This window comes from Paramormyrops kingsleyae, chromosome 9, assembly GCF_048594095.1.
Source record: "Paramormyrops kingsleyae isolate MSU_618 chromosome 9, PKINGS_0.4, whole genome shotgun sequence".
NCBI lineage: Eukaryota > Metazoa > Chordata > Actinopteri > Osteoglossiformes > Mormyridae > Paramormyrops > Paramormyrops kingsleyae.
Genome location: NC_132805.1, coordinates 18,958,102 through 18,984,509, shown reverse-complemented (window position 1 = coordinate 18,984,509; position 26,408 = coordinate 18,958,102). Strand labels below are relative to the sequence as shown.

The 26,408-nt window shown below is 47.7% G+C and overlaps 1 protein-coding gene across 2 annotated transcripts in view; it reads left to right on the top strand.

Moving 5' to 3' along the window:
* Positions 1 to 26,408, top strand: part of adgrb1a (adhesion G protein-coupled receptor B1a) — a 144,074-nt gene that overhangs the window by 48,490 nt on the left and 69,176 nt on the right. For both annotated transcript variants that reach the window (XM_072716497.1, XM_072716496.1), the window contains exons 3-4: positions 1,852 to 2,010; positions 2,681 to 2,785. In XM_072716497.1, coding sequence (XP_072572598.1) covers positions 1,852 to 2,010; positions 2,681 to 2,785 — 264 coding nt within the window. The remainder of the gene's footprint in view (positions 1 to 1,851; positions 2,011 to 2,680; positions 2,786 to 26,408) is intronic.

Genomic DNA, 26,408 nt, shown 5'->3' with positions numbered 1-26,408 from the left:
TTAAAACATATTCAAAACGAACAACATATATACAATAACCCTTAGTCTGTTAGTCCATCAAAACACATAAATAGGCAGAAAATTAAATTGTGGCAGGCCTGTTCGACGGTTGTGTCCGTGGTGAGCACAAATGAAAATGTTTTGGCTCTTCGGAGTGAAGCGGCCAAACGAACCAGACAGCCTACCAGTCCACCCCTTTCCAGGCGGGATCCGTGTCCTGGAGTCGGGCAATAACTTTTCCCTCCGTCCCACAGACCTCTCGGCGGTGGCGGTGTTTCCCCACTCTCCTTAGCTCGCCCCGAGTTCCTCACAAGACGAGCAGTCCTGCAATCTCCGCTCCAACGGGCTTCTTCCTCCTCTTCGCGGGGTGCGCCGGCGTTTTTCTCCGCTCCACTGTTTGCAGCGAATCCCCCCACAAGACGGGCAGTCTTGTTACCTCCACGTCCACCAGCCGCTCTCCTCTATTCCCGCGCCAGAGTTCCCGCGCCCGCTATCCCGCTCCCCCCTCCCCTTTCCCTGATTGGTGAATATAAAAACAGTACCCAATCAAATCAAAGTTAAGGGAAACAGAAACGTAAAGCACACTTATGCAGTGCCTGCATCAACGCAGCACTTACACCCCACCCTAACCATAATCCACAAAATAAAAAGAATCTAACACCGGACTACACATGCATACCCTCTGTTTGAGGGGTAGGATAGTACATCCTAATGAAAATATTACCATTACACCACCTAAGCCTACCCTACACATTCATCCTTATTAAAAGCTTCCATAATATATTTTGCTGAGTTCACCACAATGAATTTGGCTACCAGAATAGAGTAATAACATCAGAGTTATGTTCAAAAGATCAAGCACAGTTCCAGTTCATCACCCATACAAGGCATTTGCAATATTTGGAAAGATCCATCAAATACATCTTGAGTTATCTCGCTCACAGGTTCAAATGTCTGACACTGTTCTTTACTGTGCTATCCCTATCCCTGCTTCAGATTAAGGGTGATCTGTCTCAAAATTTAATCAGTTCCAGTTCATCACCTTCTACGTCTGCAGAAAAGTTTGAAAAAGGTCTGTCAATTACTTTTTGAGTTATTGTCTTAACAAGAAACTGTCTGCAGGTGTGGACCGGTTCCAAAAACATATGTAGCATATGAGAAACCAAAAACAGCAGAACCATATTGTCCTGTGACACTGCCAATCACATTTTTATAACCTCTTTGGACAAATTAAATCTAATACCAAATTTTTTTTTAAGAATGTTCTTTCCCTTCCTTCTTAGATAATATCTTAGTCACTCCTGGGATTTGATATTCATGTGAATACTACACAATGCTATTTTAGGACTGGATGCATCTATAACAGCTTTGACTGTTCTAAATAGGAGTCTTTTGTTGACAAGTTCAAGTAAAAACATTTCCAGTAAATGTGTGCTTTCTTATTTCTTGTTTGATCAATATTCTAGCATCCTGTACATGCTGCACATGGGCCAGGGTTCTGGTAGCCAAAGTCCAGTAAAACATTTCTTCTAACCTGTTCAAGCACAAGCAAATGAGTATTGGTATTTAGCTTTGTGGAAATCACCCTGCATCACTAGTTAATCTCACTCATGAACTTCTTGTGACCCATATAACTGAACAATTGTGGATTCAACATACAGTAGAATGCATAAGGTGCATGTGTTAAAATACAAAAGCAATAATGCTGATTTAAAGCCTGAATAGGCTTTAACAGGCCAAGTTCCATTGTCTGTGGTGTTTTGATAATGGTTTGAGATGTTAAATGTACTATTTTAAATGCCCCATCCTTTCTCAGAATGGACAGCATGAATGTGTGGGTTTGTGTCCCAGGTGGGTGGAGCTGGTGGAGCCACTGGGGAGAGTGTAGCAGTGACTGCGGGGGTGGGGTTCAGACAAGGAGTCGGACATGCCATGCATCCCCAGACCAGCCCCACCTCTGTCAGGGTGTGGTTGAGGAGGGCCGGCCCTGTAACCCACAGCCCTGCATTGGTGAGTGCCTAACTTACATTTTTGCTTTATTTTTCTTTTTAATTCTACATAGTTCCTTCTCAGCTGTCTTATCAAAATCAAAGGCTGCCAGTGGTGATATGCTGAAACACTCTTCGAATAAAGAGCTAGTGGGAAAATCAGATTGAAAGAAAAAATCCTGTAGCCAGAGGCAGTCTGCAGATGTTGTGTGCTTTCTTATTTCTTGTTTGATCAACATTCTAGCATCCTGTACATGCTGCACATGGGCCAGGGTTTTAGGTAGGAAATGGCTCACTGGTGTCTCGGTTGTTCTGAAACTGTAAACTGAAACCTATAAAGCTTCATTCAAGTTTTCATGGACATTATTAGCAATTTCAAATGGGAAGTTGATGCAAATTCTGTCCATTCACATTACTCCTCCAGTGTTTTGTTTTTTGTTCAACCTGTATTAAAAGGTAAATGTATGAAGTGTTAATGCTTAATAAATAATGCGTGGTCATATGATTTTGCAGACTGGATCAGTCCAGGGGCTCCATGATTTCTGTTGCCATGTGTTTCTGTTTTATGAACAAGATCAATGTAAGCAAAAATGCAGGATGGCCTACAGATAACCCTCAGTGAGAGTATGTTATGGGGGAGGTAAGGCCACCACAGCATTTTTGCTAACTGCCGGGCTCACCCTAAACCACAGGCAAAGTACGCTACACCTCCCGGAGCCAGTCCCTTCGTTCTATTGACAGCCGTCGCCGGGACGATGCTGACAAGCCTCGCTATGGTCTTCTAGCTCCTCAATCAGGTATGATGAAAGTTTGAGATTCCATATATCAGTCTCAAAAGGGAGACTGATTTTTTAAAGCCAAATCTTATGTCTAACTTTTATCTTATTGTTCTAATGTTTGTTGTTCCATTAAAATGGAATTCAGTCCTATCTGCACAAAAATATGTTGATGTATCCATGTGCCATTTTTATATACAGGGTGGGCCATTTATATGTATACACCTTAATAAAATGGGAATGGTTGGTGATATTAACTTCCTGTTTGTGGCACATTAGTATATGTGAGGGGGAAAACTTTTCAAGATGGGTGGTGACCGTGGTGGCCATTTTGAAGTCGGCCATTTTGGATCCAACTTTTGTTTTTTCAATAGGAAGAGGGTCATGTGACACATCAAACTTATTGGGAATGTCACAAGAAAAACAATGGTGTGCTTGGTTTTAACGTGACTTTATTCTTTCATGAGTTATTTACAAGTTTCTGACCACTTATAAAATGTGTTCAATGTGCTGCCCATTGTGTTGGATTGTCAATGCAACCCTCTTCTCCCACTCTTCACACACTGATAGCAACACCGTAGGAGAAATGCTAGCACAGGCTTCCAGTATCCGTAGTTTCAGGTGCTGCACATCTCGTATCTTCACAGCATAGACAATTGCCTTCAGATGACCCGAAAGATAAAAGTCTAGTTTTAGAAGAAAACCAATGAATAAAATGACAAAGTTACCCTCGTTTGAAAGCTTCATCTCTTATGTACATAAATCAATCACTGTAATCCTTCATTGTCAAGTATTTTTTCAGATATATGCTCTGCTTCCCTGCTAGCACATTATTTTTTACACACTGAACCTTTGCCCATGGTTATGTTTCACCATAATAAACTTTTTACATGAACATCAAATTACAGTGTCATTTGCTTCATCCAATAGAGGTGTGTCTAAGGTTTGCAAAATGGTATGGGATGTGCTGATTGGGCATTGTTTTTCGCGCTGGGGACATGAATGCGCAACTTATTCTCTGCAGGTGCAGTATTTGTGGGAGTGTCTCGAGTACGCATTGCGCACGTAGTCTCCGTGAGTTTACCCAGTTATTTTCGGACAACAACTTTTTTGACTGAAGAAATATGGCTCGGATGACTTTCACTGTTGAGAGAGCACAGAAGATGATTTTGAAGAGTGGTTCGGGGGAAAAAAGTGTCGCTTTTATCCATTGATTCGATGGAGGAGGACGCTTTTTTGCGCGGAGAGGATGCAACGCTCGACATAAGTACATTTATTTACAGTTTACATTTTACTCTTTTATTCTATAGATTTTTATAATTCCGTGATTCAGCAAATTACAATTAACATTTGCTTTGGTAACACTTGTATTGTGGTACATTGGGAAAAGTTCCGCATCGCCTTTGTCAAGCTTTGAAGTGTGCAAAGTAATGCAGCGCTTTTGGCTTTCACTTGGGCAAAGTTACGCGGGGCTTTGTTTTGGGCAAAGTTATGCGGGGCACTTGTCGGCCTTGTTTGAGCAAAGTTATGTACAGTACTTGTCGGCTTTGTTTGGGCAAGGTTATGCGGGGCACTTGTCGGCTTTGTTTGGGCAAAGTTATGCGGGGCACTTGTCGGGCTTTGTTTGGGCACAGTTATGCGGGGCACTTGTCGGGCTTTGTTTGGGCACAGTTATGCAGGGTTAGGGTTAGAAACAAAATGTTTCTTATGACCCATAAGTGGTAATGCATTTAGAAAGAAATACGCTATCCCAAAACACTACTAGTTACACTGCGGCCATTTTGGATAGGTTTTGGATAGGTTTAGCACAAGTCGTGTGAATAAAATATTGATTTTCCTACAAATGTGTGGTGATGTTGTGTGACAAAATGTTACTTATGACCCATAAGTGGTAATGCATTTCAAAAGAAAGACGCTACCCCAAAAAACACTGCTAGTTACACTGTGGCCAGTTTGGATAGGTTTTGGATAGGTTTGGCACAAGTCGTGTGAATAAAATATAGATTTTCCTACAAATGTGTGGTGATGATGTGTGACAAATTGTTACTTATGACCTATAAGTGGTAATGCATTTAGAAAGAAAGTTGCTACCCCAAAAAACACTGCTAGTTACACTATTGCCATTTTGGATAGGTTTCAGATTAGTTTAGGTTAGGTTTTGGATAGGAAAGGCTCCCAGTTGCACCATTTGCTCTTTCCTCCGTAAAACCTGTTGGGCTGCATCAAATGATATGAAATTGGGCACACATGTAGAAAACAAGTTTGGGAACCAGATTTTTAAAATTGGACCTATTCCATCATGTAGTTTTTGAAATATTTACAAAAATCCAAGACACAAAGACAGATTTTGTATTTTTCCAGCTGTTTTTGTTATATTCGCATGTCCATAAATTATACACAGGTTATTAATTTCGTTATTGAACTTCCTACAATCAATTGTAAAGGGGTCAACTTTGATTTTAGGTATCAGGCATGTGTCTGTGACTTTTATATCTGAAGTTATAAGGTAATTATTCCAAAGAGGGAAGAAATGCCCCCCCATGCAAGGGGCCCCTGGTTCACTCCATAGGGTTAATATCACCAACCATTCCCATTTTATTAAGGTGTATCCATATAAATGGCCCACCCTGTATATCATACTGGGCTGATTGACTTCACACAAAAATATACTCTAGTTAGTAATCATTTTTGGGTAATATTGCCTCAGGTATATTTTTTGTAGGCATATTTGTCATTTCTGTGTTTTTAATCATCTGGTGTATGTTATGAAGGCTAATTATGTGATGTATAAGGTCGCACAGATTAAGGTCTCAAAATTGTGACTGGATTCCCCTTAGACTGATTATGGATTAACACATTTTACATTTGATCATTGAAGCAGATGGTTTCACTTTGCATGATATTGGAAATCAGAAAATATACTTGCGTGTCCGCAATTATTTTAAATTTAATAAGTGATACACATAATCATTATCAGTTCAGTATGCAAAATGAAAGAAATGGATCCTGTACATTTCTTAGCAAAGGTGGAACCTAAGTGTCATGATCCACAGGGAAGCAGGCAACAGATTCCATGAATATAGACAAAAAGGGTTTTTTTATTTCCGGGACGACACATGTAACATTTACAGGCTGACAATACAATGACCGGACTGGGGAAACAAACGGAAACGCGGACTAAATACACTGGACTAATTGACAACGATCAGGAACAGCTGGTAAACACGGGGAATCCACATGCGGTTAATGAGGGGGCGTGGCACACAAGAGGAGCGGACGATCGGGGCATGACAGGACCCCCCCCCAAAGGCACGCACTCCGGGCACGCCCCAGGGGAGGTGACGGACGCGACAAGACTGGGGACACGGGACCTGGAGAGACAAAAGCTAGAAAAACTCAATGGAGCACTGGGAACAAGACAGACACGCAGAACAGACACAGGGACAGCAACTCAGACAACCACCGACAAACCACGGGGAAAGCGGACAGACACAAAAACACCAATGACGGAAACATGGGACCCGGGGACACTAAAGGGGACGATGGAGGGACCACACCAGGGAGCACACAGGGACGAACAGGGGGCAGGGGCACAAATGGACGAGAAGGACCTACAAAGGAAGCGAAAGGGGACAAAGGCACAGAAGAACGTGGAGAACATGTGGGGGCCACAAAGGGACTAGAAGACACCGAGGGACGAGGGGGAACCACAGGGGGCACAAAGGGACCAACCAAAGACGAAGGCACTGAGGGATGAAAGGGAAACATGGAGGGCACAAAGGAACCAGAAGGGAACAATGGTGACAAAGGACGGGGAGTGAACACAGGGGCCAAGGGATCTAAGGGCAGGGGGCAACAGGGAGCAGAGGGGACCTTCGGGGCTTGGGAAGTAGGGCACCCTGGGGCAGCATGCCTCTGCGGGACTGGAACAGGGGCTGAGGGTTGTGAGGATGCAGGTAATGGGGCTGGTGGAGGTGGCAAGGAGGGAGCTGAGGGGAGAGCCGCGGGCAAGGGACCCGCAGGCCGTGGAGGGGACACCGGCAGGCGGGCCGTGGCCGACTGAGCAGGTGCCCCAGATGAAGCCGGGGCCAACCGCCTAGCCGGAGCTTGGGGAAGGAAGGGGGACTCCGGGAGCCTACCCCGGCGTCGATGCCCCCTCCCTTTCCGGGAGACCGAAAGGCAGCAGCCTGGCCGCGAAACAGCGTGCTGATGTGCCGGTGGCAGGGGTGACCCCCTGAAGGGGTCCACAGGGGGAGCTGCCGGGGACGTCAAGGAGATCCCCGAGGGGTCCCACTGAAGCTCCTCCTCTAACTCCACTACGGAGGGAGGAGCAGTAGTCTGGAATTCGGGGACCTCCTCGGGGATTGGGGTCATGGGAACTGGAGGCACGGGGACTGAGGCCGAGGGAGCCGAAACCGGGGGGACTGAGGCCGAGGGAGCCGGGGGGACTGAGGCCGAGGGAGCAGGGACCGGGGGGACTGAGGCCAAGGGAGCAGGGACCGGGGGGACTGAGGCCGAGGGAGCAGGGATCGAGGAGACTGAGGCCGAGGGAGCAGGGACCGGGGAGACTGAGGCCGACGGGTGTGGTGCGGGCGGAGCCAGGGCCGGGGCGCGGGCGGAGCCGGGACTTCGGGCGCAGGCGGAGCCAGGGCCAGCTCTTCAGAAAGGGGCGCCCGAGCAGGAGCCACAGGGGACACTGCAGGAGCCGCGGGGAACACTGCGGGGGCCTCGGGGGATGCCGCGGGGGACACTGCGGGAGCCTCGGGGGACGCCGCGGAAGGCACAGCAGTCACGGGGAGCACAGGAGTCACGGGGAGCACAAGGGATGCCAGGACCTCGGGCGGTGTAGCAGCAGCAGCAGTCTCCAAGCCAGCAGGGGGAGCCGCAACAGCCGCTGGAGGCACAGGCACCTCTGGGGCCACTGCAGGAACAGGTGGTAGTCGAGCAGGAGCTGGTGACATAGGAACCACGGGGGCGAGAACAGAGACCTTGGGGGGCACTGCAAGCGCCACAGGAACCTCGGGGGGCGCTGCAGGCGCCACAGGAGCCTTGGGGGCCGCAGCAGGTGCCACAGGCTCTGGACCAACAGGGGGCACCACAGGCTTCGTCAGCACAGGCGCCTCTGGGGGCACCACAGGACCTGGAGGCACAGGCGCCTCTGGGGGCGCCACTGGGTGCGCAGCCACAGGCTCCGGGACCTCAGGGGGCAAACCTGCCACAGCAGGAGGCACTGGAACCAGAGGGGGTGCAGCTGCCAGCATACGCGACTCAGCACCAGCAGGGGGTGGTGCGGGGGCCTCTGGGGCCAAACGGGAGGCAGCGCTGCCGGGACCTCGGGCGACGAAGCGGGACCTGCAGGGGGTGCCATGGATACCATCACCACAGGTACCTCGGGGAACTCTGCAGCCATGAGCAGGACAGGCTGGACTGAAGAGCAGGGCAGAGCGGCAGCGTCAGGCAGGGCCGTGGGCAGAGCGGCGGCCTCAGGCAGGGCCGCGGGCACCTTGGGCGTGTGGCCAGCAGGGGGCGCCCTGGTGGGCACCCCGGGCGCACGGCCAGCAGGGGGCGCCGCCGACACATGGCCAGCAGGGGCCAGTACGGGGACCTCCGGGACTGCTGGGGGCTGAGCAGGGGCTGCGGGCACCGTAGCAGCAGCAAGGAACTGAGCTGGGAGCTCAGGCATTGCAGTCACGGGGAGCTGCACAGGGGACTGGGCAGGGGGCACCCAGTCCAGGCCAGCAGAGGTTAGTACAGCTGGAGCAGGAGGCACAGGAACCTCTGGGGGCGCTGCCGGCGCCACAGGAACCACCGAATAGCTACAGACCTCAAAACTTCATTTGGCCTTCAGAGTAGCTCAAGCCTTATATCACCCAGTGCAAAGCAAAGTGTTGGATACAGTGGTGTAAAGCACACCGCCACTGGATTCTAGAGCAGTGAAGACGTGTTCTCTGGGGTGACGAACCATGCTTCTCTGTCTGGCAATCCGATGGACAAGTCTGGGTTTGGCGGTTGCCAGAACAACAGTACTTGCCTGACTGCATTTTGCCAAATGTGAAGTTTGGTAGAGGGGGGATTATGGTGTGGGGTTGTTTTTCAGGGGTTGGGCTTGGCCCCTTAGTTCCAGAGAAAGGAATTCTTAATGCTGCAGCATTCAAAGCGATTTTGGACAATTTCATGCTCCCAACCTTGTGGGAACAGTTTAGGGAAGGCCCCTTCCTGTTCCAACATGACTGTGCACCAGTGCACAAAGCAATGTCCATAAGGACATGGATGAGCTAGTCTTCTGTGGAGGAACTTGACTGGCCTGCACAAAGCCTTTGGGATGAATTAGAGCGGAGACTGTGAGCCAGGCCTTCTCGTCCAACGAAGTTGGGATACACATTTAACCCAGCATGCTGGGTTATAGATCAAGACTGATTTTCAACCCAAACTGGGTTAAATCAACCCAACTATGTTACCCAGCAGTCTCAACCCAGCATTTGGGTTGAAAAAACAACCCAGCGTTTTTTAGAGTGCAGTGCCCTGCCAGCGTCGATACAATAGTTCATCTCGGAGGGCCAGGCTGTCCCACTGGTAGCCCTTGTGGTGGGGCCGAGGGACCTCAACTCTGACCACTCTGGTTTTTCACCTTGCCGGAGCCAGCCCAGCAGATGAGCCAGGACTGGGTCCCCAGCCTGTGCCTCCTTCAGTTCCTCCCGGCTAAAGGCTGGGTGCCCCTCGGGCTGCTGGGGTGCGATGGTCTGGTCCGGCGTCACACCCCACACCTCCTCCAGCATTTCTCCCCATTCCGCTGCCCCTGTGTCTATTTTAGTGTCAGCCAGTTGGTCTGGTATCGGGGTACTCACTGTCTCAGGTCCAGAGGTCTCTGCTGCTCCCAAGGGGTCCCCTGGTCTGAACCCTATCAGCTGCCTCACCTCCAGTCACCCGCAGTGCCCACAGCCACCAGCGCAGGGACGCCGTGACAGGGCATCTGCGTTACCATGCAGCCGGCCCTCCCGGTGCTGGACCTGAAATTGAAACTCCTGGAGTTTCTCCAGCCATCTTGCCACCTGGGCCTCAGGCTCCTTAAAGCTCATGAGCCAGGTGAGTGCAGCATGGTCGGTTCTGAGGAGGAACTGGTTGCCATAGATGTATGGCTTGAACCGGGACAACCCAGTCACAACTGCCAGCAACTCCCGATGTGTGACACAATAGTTTTGTTCTGCCTTTCCAAGACAACAGCTGAAGTAGGCAGTGGCTCTGTCCCTGTCAGGCTGGGACTGGGACAGGACTGCCCCGATGCTACTGCTGCTGGCATCCATGTCTACGATGAATGGCTGGGTAGGGTCAGGACATGCCAGGATTGGGGCAGAGACAAGCGCAGTCCGCAGCTGGTCAAAGGCAGCCTGCTGGTTGGGACCCCACTGGAAGGTAACCTCCTTTCTGGTCAGCTGGTACAAGAGGGCAGCAATGTTGGCAAAGGCCCGAATGAACCTCCTGTAGTAGGAGGCCAGGCCCAGGAAGCTCCGCAGCTCCTCAACAGAGCACGGGATTGGCTAAGCCTCCACTGCCCTCACCTTGTCTGGGTCCGTTGCTACCCCTCTCATGCTCACGACATGACCCACGAACTTGAAAGACCGCTGCAGGAGGCTGCACTTAGCCGGATTGAGCCGTAGATTCGCTCGGTGGATGGCCTCAAACACTTGCCGTAGATTGGCTGCTGCATCACTGAAGTTGATCCTTGCATCATTGGGGGGAGGGTCACTATCCCGCCTAGCTACTGAACATTGTAACACTGCTGATTCCTGCCTCAGAGCCAACCTATTGCACACTATACGTAGTAGGGGTGTGCAAAGCAGCCGGTATTTGTATCTGTATTTGTATTTGTTGAGGGGGGAAAAGTATTTGTATTTGTATTCGTATTCGAGTAAAATTCAAAATAGGCGTAAAAATCCAGTTTCTTTGCGTTGCACTTCTAATTTACGTTATAGTGTAAGTATTCTTTAATTATAATTATGGATATGCAGTAGACAGAGTAACTTACACATACCATATAACTCCTACAAGTGCATACAATTCAACACAACTACACAAGCATTGTTTTAACAGAGCGAACATGAGAACACCTGACTGCAGACGTCAATAATGCAGCGTAATGGAATAATCTCCCGATCAAACTCCGCTTCCCGAAAGTTATAAACTGCCTCCGGAACCCAGTTAAGGTACAAAAATCTATTCAACAAAAATAGTGATACAGTTAAGTCTTTTTTTCGCTCAGCCGCCTTTCTCTGTTGCTGTGTGGAGCAGCCTGTGTCAGTCACCTCTTTTACTCCCCCCACCCCGACTCCTGAACTCACTCACTCACTCATCCGGGCATGCACTGCGGTCTCAAGAGGAAACGCAACTTTTTAATATAAAGTTTTTCTTGTTCCCGAATACAAATATTTTTTAAAGTATTTGTTTGAAATAAGTATTCGTAAAAAACACATTATTTGTGCCTTTCCGAATACTGTATTCGGGTTCGGCTCCACCCCTAATACGTAGGGAGGGACATTTCAGGGTGGCGTAAAGAGAAATACACCATCAGTTCACAGACCAAAGAACATTTACTAACAATGGTGAGCATAGGACCCCAGCAAATGTACATGTAAATAAGGAAATAACAATAACTCAAGAAACCTGATGTTGAGATGGATAACCATACAACTGAAATGAATATCCATCCATCCATCATCTGCCGCTTGTCCGGGGTTCGGGTCGCGGGGGCAGCAGCTTCAGGAGAGGCACCCAGACCTCCCTCTCCCCAGCTACCTCCACCAGCTCCTCGGGGGGGACACTGAGGCGTTCCCAGGCCAGCCGAGAGATATAATCCCTCCAGCGAGTCCTGGGCCTGCCCCGGGGCCTCCTCCCTGTAGGACATGCACGGAAAACCTCTCCGGGTAGCCGCCCAGGAGGCATCCGCACCAGATGTCCAAACCACCTCAACTGGCTCCTTTCGACGTGAAGAAGCAGCAGTTCTACTCTGAGGCCCTCCCGGATATCCGAACTTCTCACCCTATCCCTAAGGGAGAGCCCAGACACCCTGCGGAGAAACCTCATTTCGGCCGCTTGTATTCGCGATCTCGTTCTTTCGGTCATTACCCATAGCTCATGACCATAGGTGAGGGTAGGAACAAAGATGGACCAATAGATCGAGAGCTTGGCTTTTTGGCTCAGTTCTTTCTTAGCCACGACGGACCGGTTAAGCGCCTGCAGAACTGCAGACGCCGCTCCGATTCGCCTATCCAGCTCCCGATCTCGCCTACCCTCACTCGTGAACAAGACCCCGAGATACTTAAACTCCTCCACTTGAGGCAGTACGTCTTCCCCAACCCGAAGAGGGCAAACCACCCGTTTCCGGCTGAGAACCATGGTCTCGGACTTGGAGGTGCTAATCCTCATCCCTGCCGCTTCGCACTCGGCTGCGAACCGCCCCAGTGCATGCTGGAGATCCCCAGCAGATGAAGCCAACAGGACGACATCGTCTGCAAAAAGCAGCGAGGCAATCCTGAGGTCACCAAACTGGACACCCTCGACACCTTGGCTGCGCCTAGAAATCCTGTCCATAAATATTATGAACAGGACCGATGACAAAGGGCAGCCCTGGCGGAGCCCAACACGCACCGGGAACACGTCCGACTTATTGCCGGCAATGCGGACCAAGCTTCTGCTCCGTTCATACAGGGACCGGATCGCCCACAACAGCGGACCCCGGACCCCATACTCTCGAAGCACCCCCCACAGAGCACCTCGGGGAACCCGGTCATAAGCCTTTTCCAAATCCACAAAACACATGTAGACTGGATAGGCAAACTCCCAGGCCCCCTCCAGTACCCTTGCAAGGGTATAAAGCTGGTCCAGTGTTCCACGACCAGGACGAAAACCGCATTGTTCCTCCTGAATCCGAGATTCGACTATCGATCTCACCCTCCTCTCCAGTACCCCGGAATAGACTTTCCCAGGGAGGCTGAGAAGTGTGATCCCCCTGTAGTTGGAACACACCCTCCGGTCCCCCTTCTTAAATAAGGGGACCACCACCCCGGGCTGCCAATCCAGCGGCACTGTTCCTGACCTCCACGCACTGTTGGGAAGGCGTGTCAGCCACGACAGCCCCACAACATCCAGAGCCTTCAGGTACTCTGGACGGATCTCGTCCACCCCCGGGGCCTGGCCACCACGGAGCTGTTTAACTCTCTGGGGTCGAGTATGCCGTCGGCGACATCGCGTACTTTTTGCATCTATTTCAGTTTATATCTCACTGAAATCTTAATGTAGAATCATGAAAAAAAAACGCTGGCTAAATCCGTAATCTGTCTTCTTTTCAAAACGTCCATTGTCGGAAGTATTAAAGTTTTTTTAATTAGGTTAAATCGGCAGAAAAGTAAACCATGTCATCTTACTTTGTTTTACCTGTATCGGGGGCGTGTAATGCCGCTCTCACCTGAAGATCGCTATTCACATTCTAAATAGCCGCATTAGCGCGTATTCAAATCGCATTCGCATGATAATTTGATTAACAGCACAACGGTGAAACGCGATCCAGATACGTCCCCATCAGCACCATAAAAGGGTGGTAGGGATGTGGCCAGGTGACAATGGCTCATTCATACACATGAAAGTTGCTACATATTCAATGAAAGGAGCCAGAAATAGTGACATGAGTTAGGTTTTTCTTATTTATTTATCCAAATGAATGTTGCATCTACACCATTTAGTCATCTTCATGTAGCCAAGACTTTGGTGATCAGATATCTGGGATCAAAACAAACTGCCAGCATTGCTTACTATGTACTTTTATAATGTTTCTGCAAATGTTTCCTACCCCTAGACCCCAAAGGGTTAACCACCATGGCCACCTCAGCCCCAGTGATGGGCAGGCCCCCCCCAGCACCCTCGGGCTCTGTGCCCTCAGATGTCTCAAAGGCAGTGTGCGTAGATGTATTTGAGGCAGGGTTGAGGAGGTCCTCAAAGTACTCCTTCCACCTCCGGGTGATGTCCCCAGGTGAGGTCAACAGCCCCCCCCCCCCACTATAAATAGTAGGAACCAGGAGCTGCTTCCCCCTCCTGATACTCCGGATGGTTTGCCAGAACCTTTTTGAGGCCGACCGAAAGTCACTTTCCATGGCCTCACCGAACTCCTCCCACGCCCGGGTTTTTGCATCTGCGACCGCCCGAGCTGCGTTCCGCCTGGCCCGCCGGTACCCGTCAGCTGCCTCCGGAGACCCCCGGGCTAATAATTCCCGGTAAGCCTCCTTCTTCAGCTTCACGGCCCCCCTCACCTCTGGTGTCCACCATCGGGTACGGGGGTTACCGCCACGACTGGCACCGACTACCCTGCAGCCACAGCTCCGTACGGCCGCTTCCACAATGGAGGTCCGGAACAGGGTCCATTCAGACTCAATGTCCCCAACCTCCCCCGGCATGCAGTTGGAATTCTGCCGGAGGCACGAGTTAAAGCTCCAGCGAACAGGAGCCTCTGCCAGATGTTCCCAGCATACCCTCACTATGCGCTTGGGTCTACCAGGTCTGACCGGCTTCCTCCCCTGCCACCTGAGCCAACTCATCACCAGGTGGTGATCAGTTGACAGCTCTGCCCCTCTCTTTACCCGAGTGTCCAAGACGGAAGGCCGCAGATCAGACGATACGATTATAAAATCGATCATCGACCTGTAGCCCCGGGCATGTTCGTACCATGTCCACTTATGGACACCCTTATGCTCGGACATGGTGTTCGTTATGGACAAACGCCAAATAGCATACCGCTAAGGGAATCCAAGAAGGCCGGGTACTCCGAACTGACATTCGGCGCATAAGCGCAGATGACAGTCAGAGACCTATCCCCGACCCGAAGGCGCAGAGAGACAGCCCTCTCGTTCACCGGGGTAAACTCTGTTGTTAATGCACCGAGCTGCGGGGCCACCAATAGCCCCACCCCAGCCCGGTGTCGTTCACCCGCCGCAACTCCAGAGTAAAAGAGCGTCCAGCCCCTCTCCAGGAGATTGGTTCCAGAACCCAAGCCATGCGTTGAGGTGAGCCCGACTATATCTAGTCGATACCTCTCAACCTCCCGCACAAGCTCAGGCTCCTTCCCCACCAGAGAGGTGACATTCCATGTCCCGAAAGCCAGTTTTGTCAGCCGGGGATCGGACCGCCAGGGCCTCCCTTGGCCGTGTAGGAATTAATAGCTCAAATAAATTTTAATATTCTCCACCAATACAGGGCTTGTCCTTTGAAAAATGCAGGCGCACACAAATTTGTGCACCATAAAAGTGCTAGGTGCACAATTTTACCTTTTTTGTGCGCCTAAAATGTGGTTGGACTTTGGTGCAATGGGTCAAAATGTACTTGTATTTGTACATATTTCTGTTTTTTGTAGTCCTAGTATTAGTTGAGAATTTTGTCCTAGTTTTAATGCTTTAACATATTTTGTAGAAACCCATTTAAAGTGAATCACTTTTTATTGGTGAATAAAATTTGCAATTCAGAATTCAGTCTTTTTTGCATCAATACTTTGGAGATTGTCCTCAATTTGCAAAACACTTGCTGCAGAAGGCTCAGAGAGGAAGAGCACCATAATATTAAGATTATATGGGCCAAAACTTAGATATGGCATCCAATAATTTGTATGAGCCAAATTCTGTTTCTCCACTGAAATTGCATTTGTTAGCCAGTGTCTTCTCTGAAAACTTAATTCTTGGATGAAGAACACATCAGCAGTCAATCCCAGCAGCAGCCAATCCTTAACATGTATACAGCTAATACTAACTAGTTATGAAGATGCCATCTCTTAAGTGCTTGAGTAGTTTTGAGTAGGTTGCCTTCCAGGATAGAATCTGCAACTAGACCACAGGGTGAGTAATGACAGTAGCCAAGGATATTGCTGTTGGACTAGGACTAGGAGTGGGGATAGCTCAATATTAAGAGTTGGACAATAGGGTTGGGTCGATAGACGATGCCATCGTCCATCGCCGATGACCGATAGACATCACGATGCTGAGCCGACATCGCGATCCTCCGCCCCACCCCCGCCGCAGCAGCAACCAGCTCACGAAAAACACACACTTAATCACACTATATAGCCAAATTAAATGCATGCTTTCAATTTCCGCATCTTTACTTATTTTATTATTATTATTATTATTATTATTATTATGAGGAAATAACAAGGAAGTTGTTAGCGATCACAATACAAATTACAGTGAACTCCAAACGAATTACACGAACTAGTTCGTTTACATTAATAAATGAGGCATACAGAAACAGCAGAAAAAAAATCAAAATAATTTTAATTAAATTAGATTAAATAAACTACACCAAATATGCCTTTTTCATGGTTTTACCATAACGAACAGAACGTCTGCGCATCTTTTGCACGGATAACTTGACCGCAAATCCTACACACCACTTCAGACGTATCTCGTGGCTGTCCTGTTTCATTCGGTCTAAAGCCAAAGTATTGCCAGAAAGGTGAATTTGCACCTTTTTTACCAACCGTTTGTCGACGCCATTATAACGACACAGATCACTGTGCCTATTCATGCCAGAGTCCCGCGGAAAAAGTGATTGACAGGTGGTAATTTGTGTGTAACTTATCTTTATTTATTTATGGTTTGGTTATGGGTAAAACAAAGACCATGCGGGTCAGGTAGTGGAAACGGTAGGCTACAATTAATTAATTCGTTCCCCAAAAACGTTGCATTCTGACACGGATGACCCTTGCTATCCATGCTTTTTTTCGACGCCATTGTTGTCATGAATAATTCCGTGGAGCGTCGATTGGTCACGTGACAAATTATGAGGCGCGTACAATTTCATTCTTTTTTATTGATAGGCGCGCATTTCTTTGCGCAGCTCTTCACCATTTTAGGCGCGTGATGGCGTGCACGCGCAATTGCGCACCTTAAAGGACAAGCCCTGCCAATATGTTTGAATTAATTAAAGTTTAATTAATTATTATTTAATGCTGATTATTAACCGATTGTTATGCCGAATGGTCGGCTACTCCAAACTCAATTGAAGTATCCCCGTAAGTCTGTTAACTCTTTCATTGTCGCCGTAAAAGTATCAAAAGTATCCCCGTAAGTCTGTTAATGTGAGACTTAAACGGGATTGACTAATTACCAATATCACTTATAACCTAGGTTAGAAGGCTCGTCCAGCGAGCTGCATCATCAGGTAATGTAAACGATTGGTAGCGAAGCTCCCCTCACGGCCGATGAGAGAGAGTCTCGCGATGTTTCAGGCGAGTTTGAGGTTCAGAGCATGTAGCAAGATTGCACAGAGGCAGGAACTTAGTGTGAGTACTCAATGACGGAGGCTGAAGTTGTGTAAAAGACATGCATTTATTCCTAACTAACACTACAACTAACATAAGACAGACATTACACCTAACACAAACAACAAACACGAAATAACGGAATAAAACAAACAATGTAATTATGAAAATGCAATGACCGGATTTAAATGAGTAACCTTGAATGGGAAATACTGTTCTGCAAAGCAAGCATAGTTTGTGGAAACACGACCCTAAAGTCTTATAGCAGGTTAAACAGAACAGCTTAAGTGGTTAGAATGAAAGGAAGTTGGTTTACTTGGTTGAAGAGTGGGGGGGGGGTCTTGGCAGTTGATGGCAGAGCTGCTGAGCTGATGGCACTCAGGAAGGCGCGGCGTTTGGAGCTGTGGAGTGGAGTCCCTTTAGATTCTCTCTCCTGGTGAAGCTTTGTCTTGGGTGCTGTTCTCTGTTCAGCTGGGCCTTCACCGGAGGGCTTCTTGTGGGCTTCTCTCCTCCCGGGCTGATGTTCTCCTTCGGGCTGGCGGTTATTCTCTGCGCCGCTGCTGGTTGTTCTCAGCGCCTTTGTTCTGAGGTGCCAGGATTTTATGCTGTAAAGTTCATGAATAGGGATGACCAGGAATTCGACTCCTGGCCCAATGGCTGGCCATCCATTTGGCGGGCTTTCGGAAGGGGGTCTGTATCAGTCCTTTTGAGATTTATGGCCCGACTGATTCTCCTTTTACTGATGATTTTCATTAAGCTGTTATAACTTTTGATACATCCACTTTTATGGTAATCACTGACCAGATTTGGAATCAGGGGTGATTAACAACCAGTTTGACACCAAACATGCCATACCAGCTTCACAGGTACATACCTCATACCCTCTGTATTAATTGATTAAACAATTAATTATTTTATCTATGTGACTGATTCACATCAGTATAGGATACAGGTGTTTTGGGTTGCACCTCAACAGATGTTACACTTTGTGCGGATATTACATCAAATATTCATATTACAAACAGCACATCTTATCCATAGATAGGCGTGGCCGTTAGTTTGTGGTAATAAGTTGCACATCTGGAAACAACATAATTTGTTTGGTGTGGCTTATTCTAATTGATCTTCTCCAAAATGGATAATGTACACCTTAATTCAGTTCTTTTAACATAGCATGGTAGAAACAAAGAAACTTGGTGAGGTCCACCAAGATCAGATAAGGACCTCAAAGGAATGTTGGAAGAGAAGGGGGGGTTTTAACACAGAAGACTCTCTAAAAGTTAGGACACATACAAACATAACGTATCTGTATATTGAGACTAGTAGTCGTAAATAAATCAATATACAGGGTATACAAAAGCCAAACTTAAATGAAATTTCCTTTAGGGTGTTCGTCTGTTGGGTGAGTGAGATGTAAGGCAGCGTGTATGTGGAGGGGGTTGTGTGCCAAGTCGAGGGACCCCTGTTCGTGAAGTCCACTCTGCTTGTCTGTAGGTCCCTAAATCTTTGGGCAATAAAAGTTGGAGTGCTAGCCTCCCTGGTTATCTGTGTGTGTGTGTTTGTGTGTGTAACCCCCCTTTGGTGCCTCTCGTACCAGGCTCGGCCTTGTCTCAGGCCACCTGGAATTTAGGCCCTGTGATATGTGCATGTGTGATCCTACATATCCCCCCTTTCGGCTGATGATGGCATTGCCATCATTCAGGCGACGGAAGTTGAAACAGGATCACCACCATGCAACGAGGCATTGTTGACATCCCATTGTTTGGCACTCTGGGTGGCACAGTGACAGGATGGACAGGGAGGAGGCGCAGGGGCTGGCGCCTGGCTTCTGGGACCGCGAGGAGTGGTGAACCCTATGTCGAACAGGGTGCCAACGGCTGCTGCAGCTCCCAGCAGGCTGCCCAGGAGCCTCTTAGGCCGTCGATTGGACTCAGCTTGGGTCACGATCGTTGGGTTACTGCTCCAACCTGTGGGTAGTGTCAGCGGCAGCATGATGCAGGGCATCCTGAGTCCATCTGACACCTGTCCCACTAGTTTGGGGTCTCTCGTGCAGGTAATGGGCTCGGTTGACGTCGTCAGACGAATACTCTTTCTGTGGGTACAACAGTTGGTAATCACGAAACCGGGCTGTCCCTGGAAGACGGTGCCAGGTGGAGGTCCAGGGAACGCCGTGTCAGACTGGAGCCTCAGCCTCCTAGGCAGAGTAATGCTAATAGCGGGGGCAGCATCATCCTAGTAATAGGGGGTAGAAAATAAAGACCAGATTAGGATTGAGGGGGTGAGTCGAGACTCTGAATGTTGTGCACACCGGTGCAAAAGGAACAGAGAGAAAGTATAGTGGGCAACAATTCTCGGCCAGAGAACAATTGCAAAGAAACAAACAGGACAAAGAAAATTGCAAAACCGGATCCTCTTCAGTAATTTCCCGGGCACGCATGAGCCACCCCAGGTCCTTACCAAAATCAACAACCAAATAAAATGAAAAGTTGTCAAAACAAACAAACAATTAAACAAAAACGTCAAGGTCACCCAGATATCAGTAGTCAGGCCCACCACCAGGGGCCCCATGCATGGGGGGGGCATTTCTTCCCTCTTTGGAATAATTACCTTATAACTTCAGATATAAAAGTCACAGACACATGCCTGGTACCTAAAATCAAAGTTGACCCCTTTACAATTGATTGTAGGAAGTTCAATAACGAAATGAATAACCTGTGTATGATTTATGGACATGCGAATATAACAAAAACAGCTGGAAAAATACAAAATCTGTCTTTGTGTCTTGGATTTTTGTAAATATTTCAAAAACTACATGATGGAATAGGTCCAATTTTAATAATCTGGTTCCCAAACTTGTTTTCTACATGTCTGCCCAATTTCATATCATTTGATGCAGCCCAACAGGTTTTACGGAGGAAAGAGCAAATGGTGCAACTGGGAGCCTTTCTTATCCAAAACCTAACCTAAACTAATCTGAAACTTATCCAAAATGCCAATAGGGTAACTAGCAGTGTTTTTTGGGGTAGCAACTTTCTTTCTAAATGCATTACCACTTATAGGTCATAAGTAACAATTTGTCACACATCATCACCACACATTTGTAGGAAAATCTATATTTTATTCACACGACTTGTGCCAAACCTATCCAAAACCTATCCAAACTGGCCACAGTGTAACTAGCAGTGTTTTTTGGGGTAGCAACTTTCTTTCTAAATGCATTACCACTTATAGGTCATAAGTAACAATTTGTCACACATCATCACCACACATTTGTAGGAAAATCTATATTTTATTCACACGACTTGTGCCAAACTTATCCAAAACCTATCCAAAATGGCCGCAGTGTAACTAGCAGTGTTTTGGGATACCGTCTTTCTTTCTAAATGCATTACCACTTATGGGTCATAAGAAACATTTTGTTTCTAACCCTAACCCTGCATAACTGTGCCCAAACAAAGCCCGACAAGTGCCCCGCATAACTGTGCCCAAACAAAGCCCGACAAGTGCCCCGCATAACTGTGCCGAAACAAAGCCCGACAAGTGCCCCGCATAACTGTGCCCAAACAAAGCCCGACAAGTGCCCCGCATAACTTTGCCCAAACAAAGCCGACAAGTACCGTACATAATGTTGCCCAAACAAAGCCGACAAGTACTGTACATAACTTTGCTCAAACAAGGCCGACAAGTGCCCCGCATAACTTTGCCCAAACAAAGCCCCGCGTAAATTTGCCCAAGTGAAAGCCAAAAGCGCTGCATTACTTTGCACACTTCAAAGCTTGACAAAGGCGATGCGGAAATTTTCCCAATGTACCACAATACAAGTGTTACCAAAGCAAATGTTAATTGTAATTTGCTGAATCACGGAATTATAAAAATCTATAGAATAAAAGAGTAAAATGTAAACTGTAAATAAATGTACTTATGTCGAACGTTGCATCCTCTCCGCGCAAAAAAGCGTCCTCCTCCATCGAATCAATGGATAAAAGCGACACTTTCTTCCTCCGAACCACTCTTCAAAATCATCTTCTGTGCTCTCTCAACAGTGAAAGTCATCCGAGCCATTTTTCTTCAGTCAAAGAAGTTGTTGTCCAAAAATAACTGGGTAAACTCACGGAGACTACGTGCGCAATGCGTACTCGAGACACTCCCACAAATACTGCACCTGCAGAGAACAATTTGCGCATTCATGTCCCCAGCGCGAAAAACAATGCCCAATCAGCACATCCCATACCATTTTGCAAACCTTTGACACACCTCTATTGGATGAAGCAAATGACACTGTAATTTGATGTTCATGTAAAAAGTTTATTATGGTGAAACATAACCATGGGCAAAGGTTCAGTGCGTAAAAAATAATGTGCTAGCAGGGAAGCAGATCATATATCTGAAAAAATACTTGACAATGAAGGATTACAGTGATTGATTTATGTACATAAGAGATCAAGCTTTCAAACGAGGGTAACTTTGTCATTTTATTCACTGGTTTTCTTCTAAAACTCCGAAGATAAAAAACATTGCACGAATGTACAGAATGCCGACTGACATTTTTCCGCGATGAGTGAGCAAGCTATTTGAGAGCATTACAGTCATATTTATGGAAAAATGCGTGTTTTGTCTTAATACTGTGACGGTTTATGAATTATTGGCCGTGAAAGAAATAGTTTGAAGTGCTTAGTTTTCATTTTATTAACACTTATATTTTACTTCCTGACACTCGACCCGTTTAAAGATGGCTACCATGGTCATTTTATTTTTACTTGTTACAAAAAAACCATGGCACAAAAATTGCGCAACTTTCTACAGATATTATCTGAAAGGTTTTTTGTAGTGTAACAAGCCGTTTTTGGTTGATTTGATACATTTGTTTCTTTTATTGAACGTCATTTTTTTCTGTTATTGAAAATTCGGACGTATGCGTCCGAACCACTAGGCGGCGACAGTGAAAGAGTTAATCTACCCTATCTGTGACCATCTTTCCTCCCCTTTCTCTTTGGTCTTTCTTGTTGGGAGTTTGAGGAGATTTCAGACTGACAAGATGTCGTTCTTTTGGTTGGAATGTGGTTTATTCCAAGCTGCTGGCTTCGTCTTGAGAAGGCTGGTTGGTGGGTGTTTCAGGCTTTCTCTGGGCTTGGTATTTCTTGATTTGATTCCGATGAACCCACGTGAGGCATGTTTCTTGGGTGCCTTTGTTGGTTCGGATTCGGTAGGCCACAGGTGTCCACGGTTGTCCACGATCTCATGTGGTCCCGACCAGCGTGGTAGAAGCTTCCTGGAAAGTCTTTGTGCTGAGTTTTGTTGCACAAACCTATAGTACCAGATTTTGTCTCCCACTTGGAGTTCATCTTGTGAGGTTTTCTGGTCATAGTAGGCTTTCCTGCCCTCTGCGGTTCTTTGCAGGTTTTGTTGGGCGAATGCAAAGGAAGCTCTCAAATGCTGGTGCAGGCTGTCCAGATATTGTTGTGTGGTGTAGGCTGTGATGAGATTGTTGTCACCAGGTCGGTAGAGCAGGTGGAGAGGGAGTGTCATTTGTCGTCCTGTCATCAGTTCGAAGGGGGACACTCCTGTGGACTTGTGGGGTGTGGCTCTGATTGCCATGAGCACCAGAGGCAATTTCACATCCCAATGTTTCTGATTGGATGCCACATATTTCTTGAGCATACCGACGACGGTTCGGTTGGTCCATTCTACTTGGCCGGATGCCATAGGATGGTGGCTGATGTGGAACTGGGCTTTGATCCCCAACAGTTTCCAGATGTCCTGCATCACTTCGGCTGTGAAGTGGGTGCCTCGGTCTGAGTTGACTTTCAGTGGGAGGCCAAACCTGGAGAACACATGGTTTGTGAGCAGATATGCCGTTGTCTGGGCTGTGTCGTTGGGTGCCGGGAGGCATTCTACCCACTTAGTGAACTGACAGGTGACTGTGTGGAAGTATTTGTTTCCGTGAGCTGATCTCGTCAGGGGTCCTACCCAGTCAATCTGTAGATCTGACCATGGGAAATTGATAACCCGTCGCTGCAGAGGTGCCTTGTGGTTTGGGTTTGCTGGTTGAAATTGGCAGCAGACCAGACATCCTTTCACATATTCTGTTACATCCTGTCGCATGTTAGGCCAGTAGGCTACTTGACTAAGTGCCTCATAGGTTGTTTTGGCATTGCGGTGTCCTGCACAGGGTGCGTCGTGGGCGTACAGTAGCATGACCCCCCTTTGTGCCTGAGGGACCACGAGCCGCGGCGAAGTGTGGGCATCAGGGACATCAAGAGGTACGCCCTCGGCAAGATGAAGAAAGGGTAAAGCCATCATCAGGTGATGGAGGTCAGGAAGGGATGCCTGATCAGTTGTGGAGATCGAGTTAGCAGAGAGGTCGCGGAGGTGATCGCAGACCTTGTTGAGCACAGCATCAGTGGGCTGGAGGGAGACGATGTCAGAGTTGGAGACCTGAAGGGAAAGTTCCAGAAGTGAGGCCTCTGGCATCGAGGTAGGTGCTCGGCTGTGGCTGCAGGTGACGACCTGGACAGCATGGGTGGGTGGGAGGGGACAGTCACCATGCAGTGCTCCTGCTTTAGCGAGTGCGTCCGTGTGGTCATCGTATGTCTTGTCCAGTCCTAGGAGTCTGGAATGACCGCTGACCTTCTTCCAATAGATCTGTGTGTTTCGTGCGGTAATCAGAGCATTGCACGTGTGCAGGAGGTCTTGGTGTTTGACTGGCTTGTTCCCTGATGTCTTGAAGCCATTCTGTGTCCAGTGAGGGAGATGGCACATGAAGCTGAGACGTGCATCGCTGAAGTCTTTGCAGATCAGCAGGTCCTTTACTTCACGTTCGGAGGCCATCTCCAGGGTGATTAAGATTGCTGCCAGCTCTGCGTACTGTGACGTGTGAGGACCAAGCTTGAGCTGTTGTGGTGGGACAGGGTCGTCATTGAGCCACAGAATGCCAGCTCCAGCTTTCAGGGTCCCCTGATGTTTGAATGAGCACCCATCTACATAAATGGTGATCTTGACAGACATTTTCATCAAAGTAGTGGTGTCGCGACAGTTCCATTGGTGTGGGCGTGTCCACAATGTTGGGTGCTGCTGGTCCCTCCTGAGAATAGCTGTGGCAGCTGGGTGACTGTACTGCGTCAGGCTGGGCAGTTATGGCATGGATTGTCAGGTGTTGGTCGTCAGCAAGCTCCACGTGACATACAGTCTCTTTTGTCACTGGTGACTCTTCTACCTCCATGGTCATGACCACATCTGTGACTTCCATGCCTTGGAGCCACATGCATTTCCCGATCTTGGGGCAGAAGGATCCCGGGGTAGGGTCCAGCCTGCACAGGAAGGAGTCATGATACTGGCATGGGTCTCTTGTGTCAAGACACTGATCTCCAGCTGCGTTCTCTCCATGGTGTGGAGCGAGGTCCGAGGAGACAGCCAGGGTTTGACATTCCCATGTGGCTGTGTCAGGTGTCCACAGTGGCAGCGGTTCTCTAACTTGAGCCCAAATTTTCTGACGTTGGAAGTCTAACAATGGCTCGAACCGGGTCAGCAAATCTTTCCCAATGAGGAATGGAATGGACTCAAGTTGGGAAATGTATACAGGGTGCATTACATTCATGGGGCCGATGGACAAATTGAGGGGGATCATGTGATCCATCCTGGTGCCCACTGGTGAATATGCCTGCACGTCCAAAGAGCATTTCCTCGGCTGGAGGGTTTTGTTCTTCTGGGCGGCTAGGTGCTGCACCTGGTAGAAGTGACTGGCTGACATGAGGGTAATGTCTGCTGCAGTGTCGATGAGGGCCTCGAGGGTGAGAACATCTTCCAGGGTGATAGAGAGGTAGAATTTCTTGGCTACCCCCAGGGCTTGTCCTTTAAGGTGCGCAATTGCGCGTGCACGCCATCACGCGCCTAAAATGGTGAAGAGCTGCGCAAAGAAATGCGCGCCTATCAATAAAAAAGAATTAAATTGTACGCGCCTCATAATTTGTCACGTGACCAATCGACGCTCCACGGAATTATTCATGACAACAATGGCGTCGAAAAAAAGCATGGATAGCAAGGGTCATCCGTGTCAGAATGCAACGTTTTTGGGGAACGAATTAATTAATTGTAGCCTACCGTTTCCACTACCTGACCCGCATGGTCTTTGTTTTACCCATAACCAAACCATAAATAAATAAAGATAAGTTACACACAAATTACCACCTGTCAATCACTTTTTCCGCGGGACTCTGGCATGAATAGGCACAGTGATCTGTGTCGTTATAATGGCGTCGACAAACGGTTGGTAAAAAAGGTGCAAATTCACCTTTCTGGCAATACTTTGGCTTTAGACCGAATGAAACAGGACAGCCACGAGATACGTCTGAAGTGGTGTGTAGGATTTGCGGTCAAGTTATCCGTGCAAAAGATGCGCAGACGTTCTGTTCGTTATGGTAAAACCATGAAAAAGGCATATTTGGTGTAGTTTATTTAATCTAATTTAATTAAAATTATTTTGATTTTTTTTCTGCTGTTTCTGTATGCCTCATTTATTAATGTAAACGAACTAGTTCGTGTAATTCGTTTGGAGTTCACTGTAATTTGTATTGTGATCGCTAACAACTTCCTTGTTATTTCCTCATAATAATAATAATAATAATAATAATAATAAAATAAGTAAAGATGCGGAAATTGAAAGCATGCATTTAATTTGGCTATATAGTGTGATTAAGTGTGTGTTTTTCGTGAGCTGGTTGCTGCTGCGGCGGGGGTGGGGCGGAGGATCGCGATGTCGGCTCAGCATCGTGATGTCTATCGGTCATCGGCGATGGACGATGGCATCGTCTATCGACCCAACCCTATTGTCCAACTCTTAATATTGAGCTATCCCCACTCCTAGTCCTAGTCCAACAGCAATATCCTTGGCTACTGTCATTACTCACCCTGTGGTCTAGTTGCAGATTCTATCCTGGAAGGCAACCTACTCAAAACTACTCAAGCACTTAAGAGATGGCATCTTCATAACTAGTTAGTATTAGCTGTATACATGTTAAGGATTGGCTGCTGCTGGGATTGACTGCTGATGTGTTCTTCATCCAAGAATTAAGTTTTCAGAGAAGACACTGGCTAACAAATGCAATTTCAGTGGAGAAACAGAATTTGGCTCATACAAATTATTGGATGCCATATCTAAGTTTTGGCCCATATAATCTTAATATTATGGTGCTCTTCCTCTCTGAGCCTTCTGCAGCAAGTGTTTTGCAAATTGAGGACAATCTCCAAAGTATTGATGCAAAAAAGACTGAATTCTGAATTGCAAATTTTATTCACCAATAAAAAGTGATTCACTTTAAATGGGTTTCTACAAAATATGTTAAAGCATTAAAACTA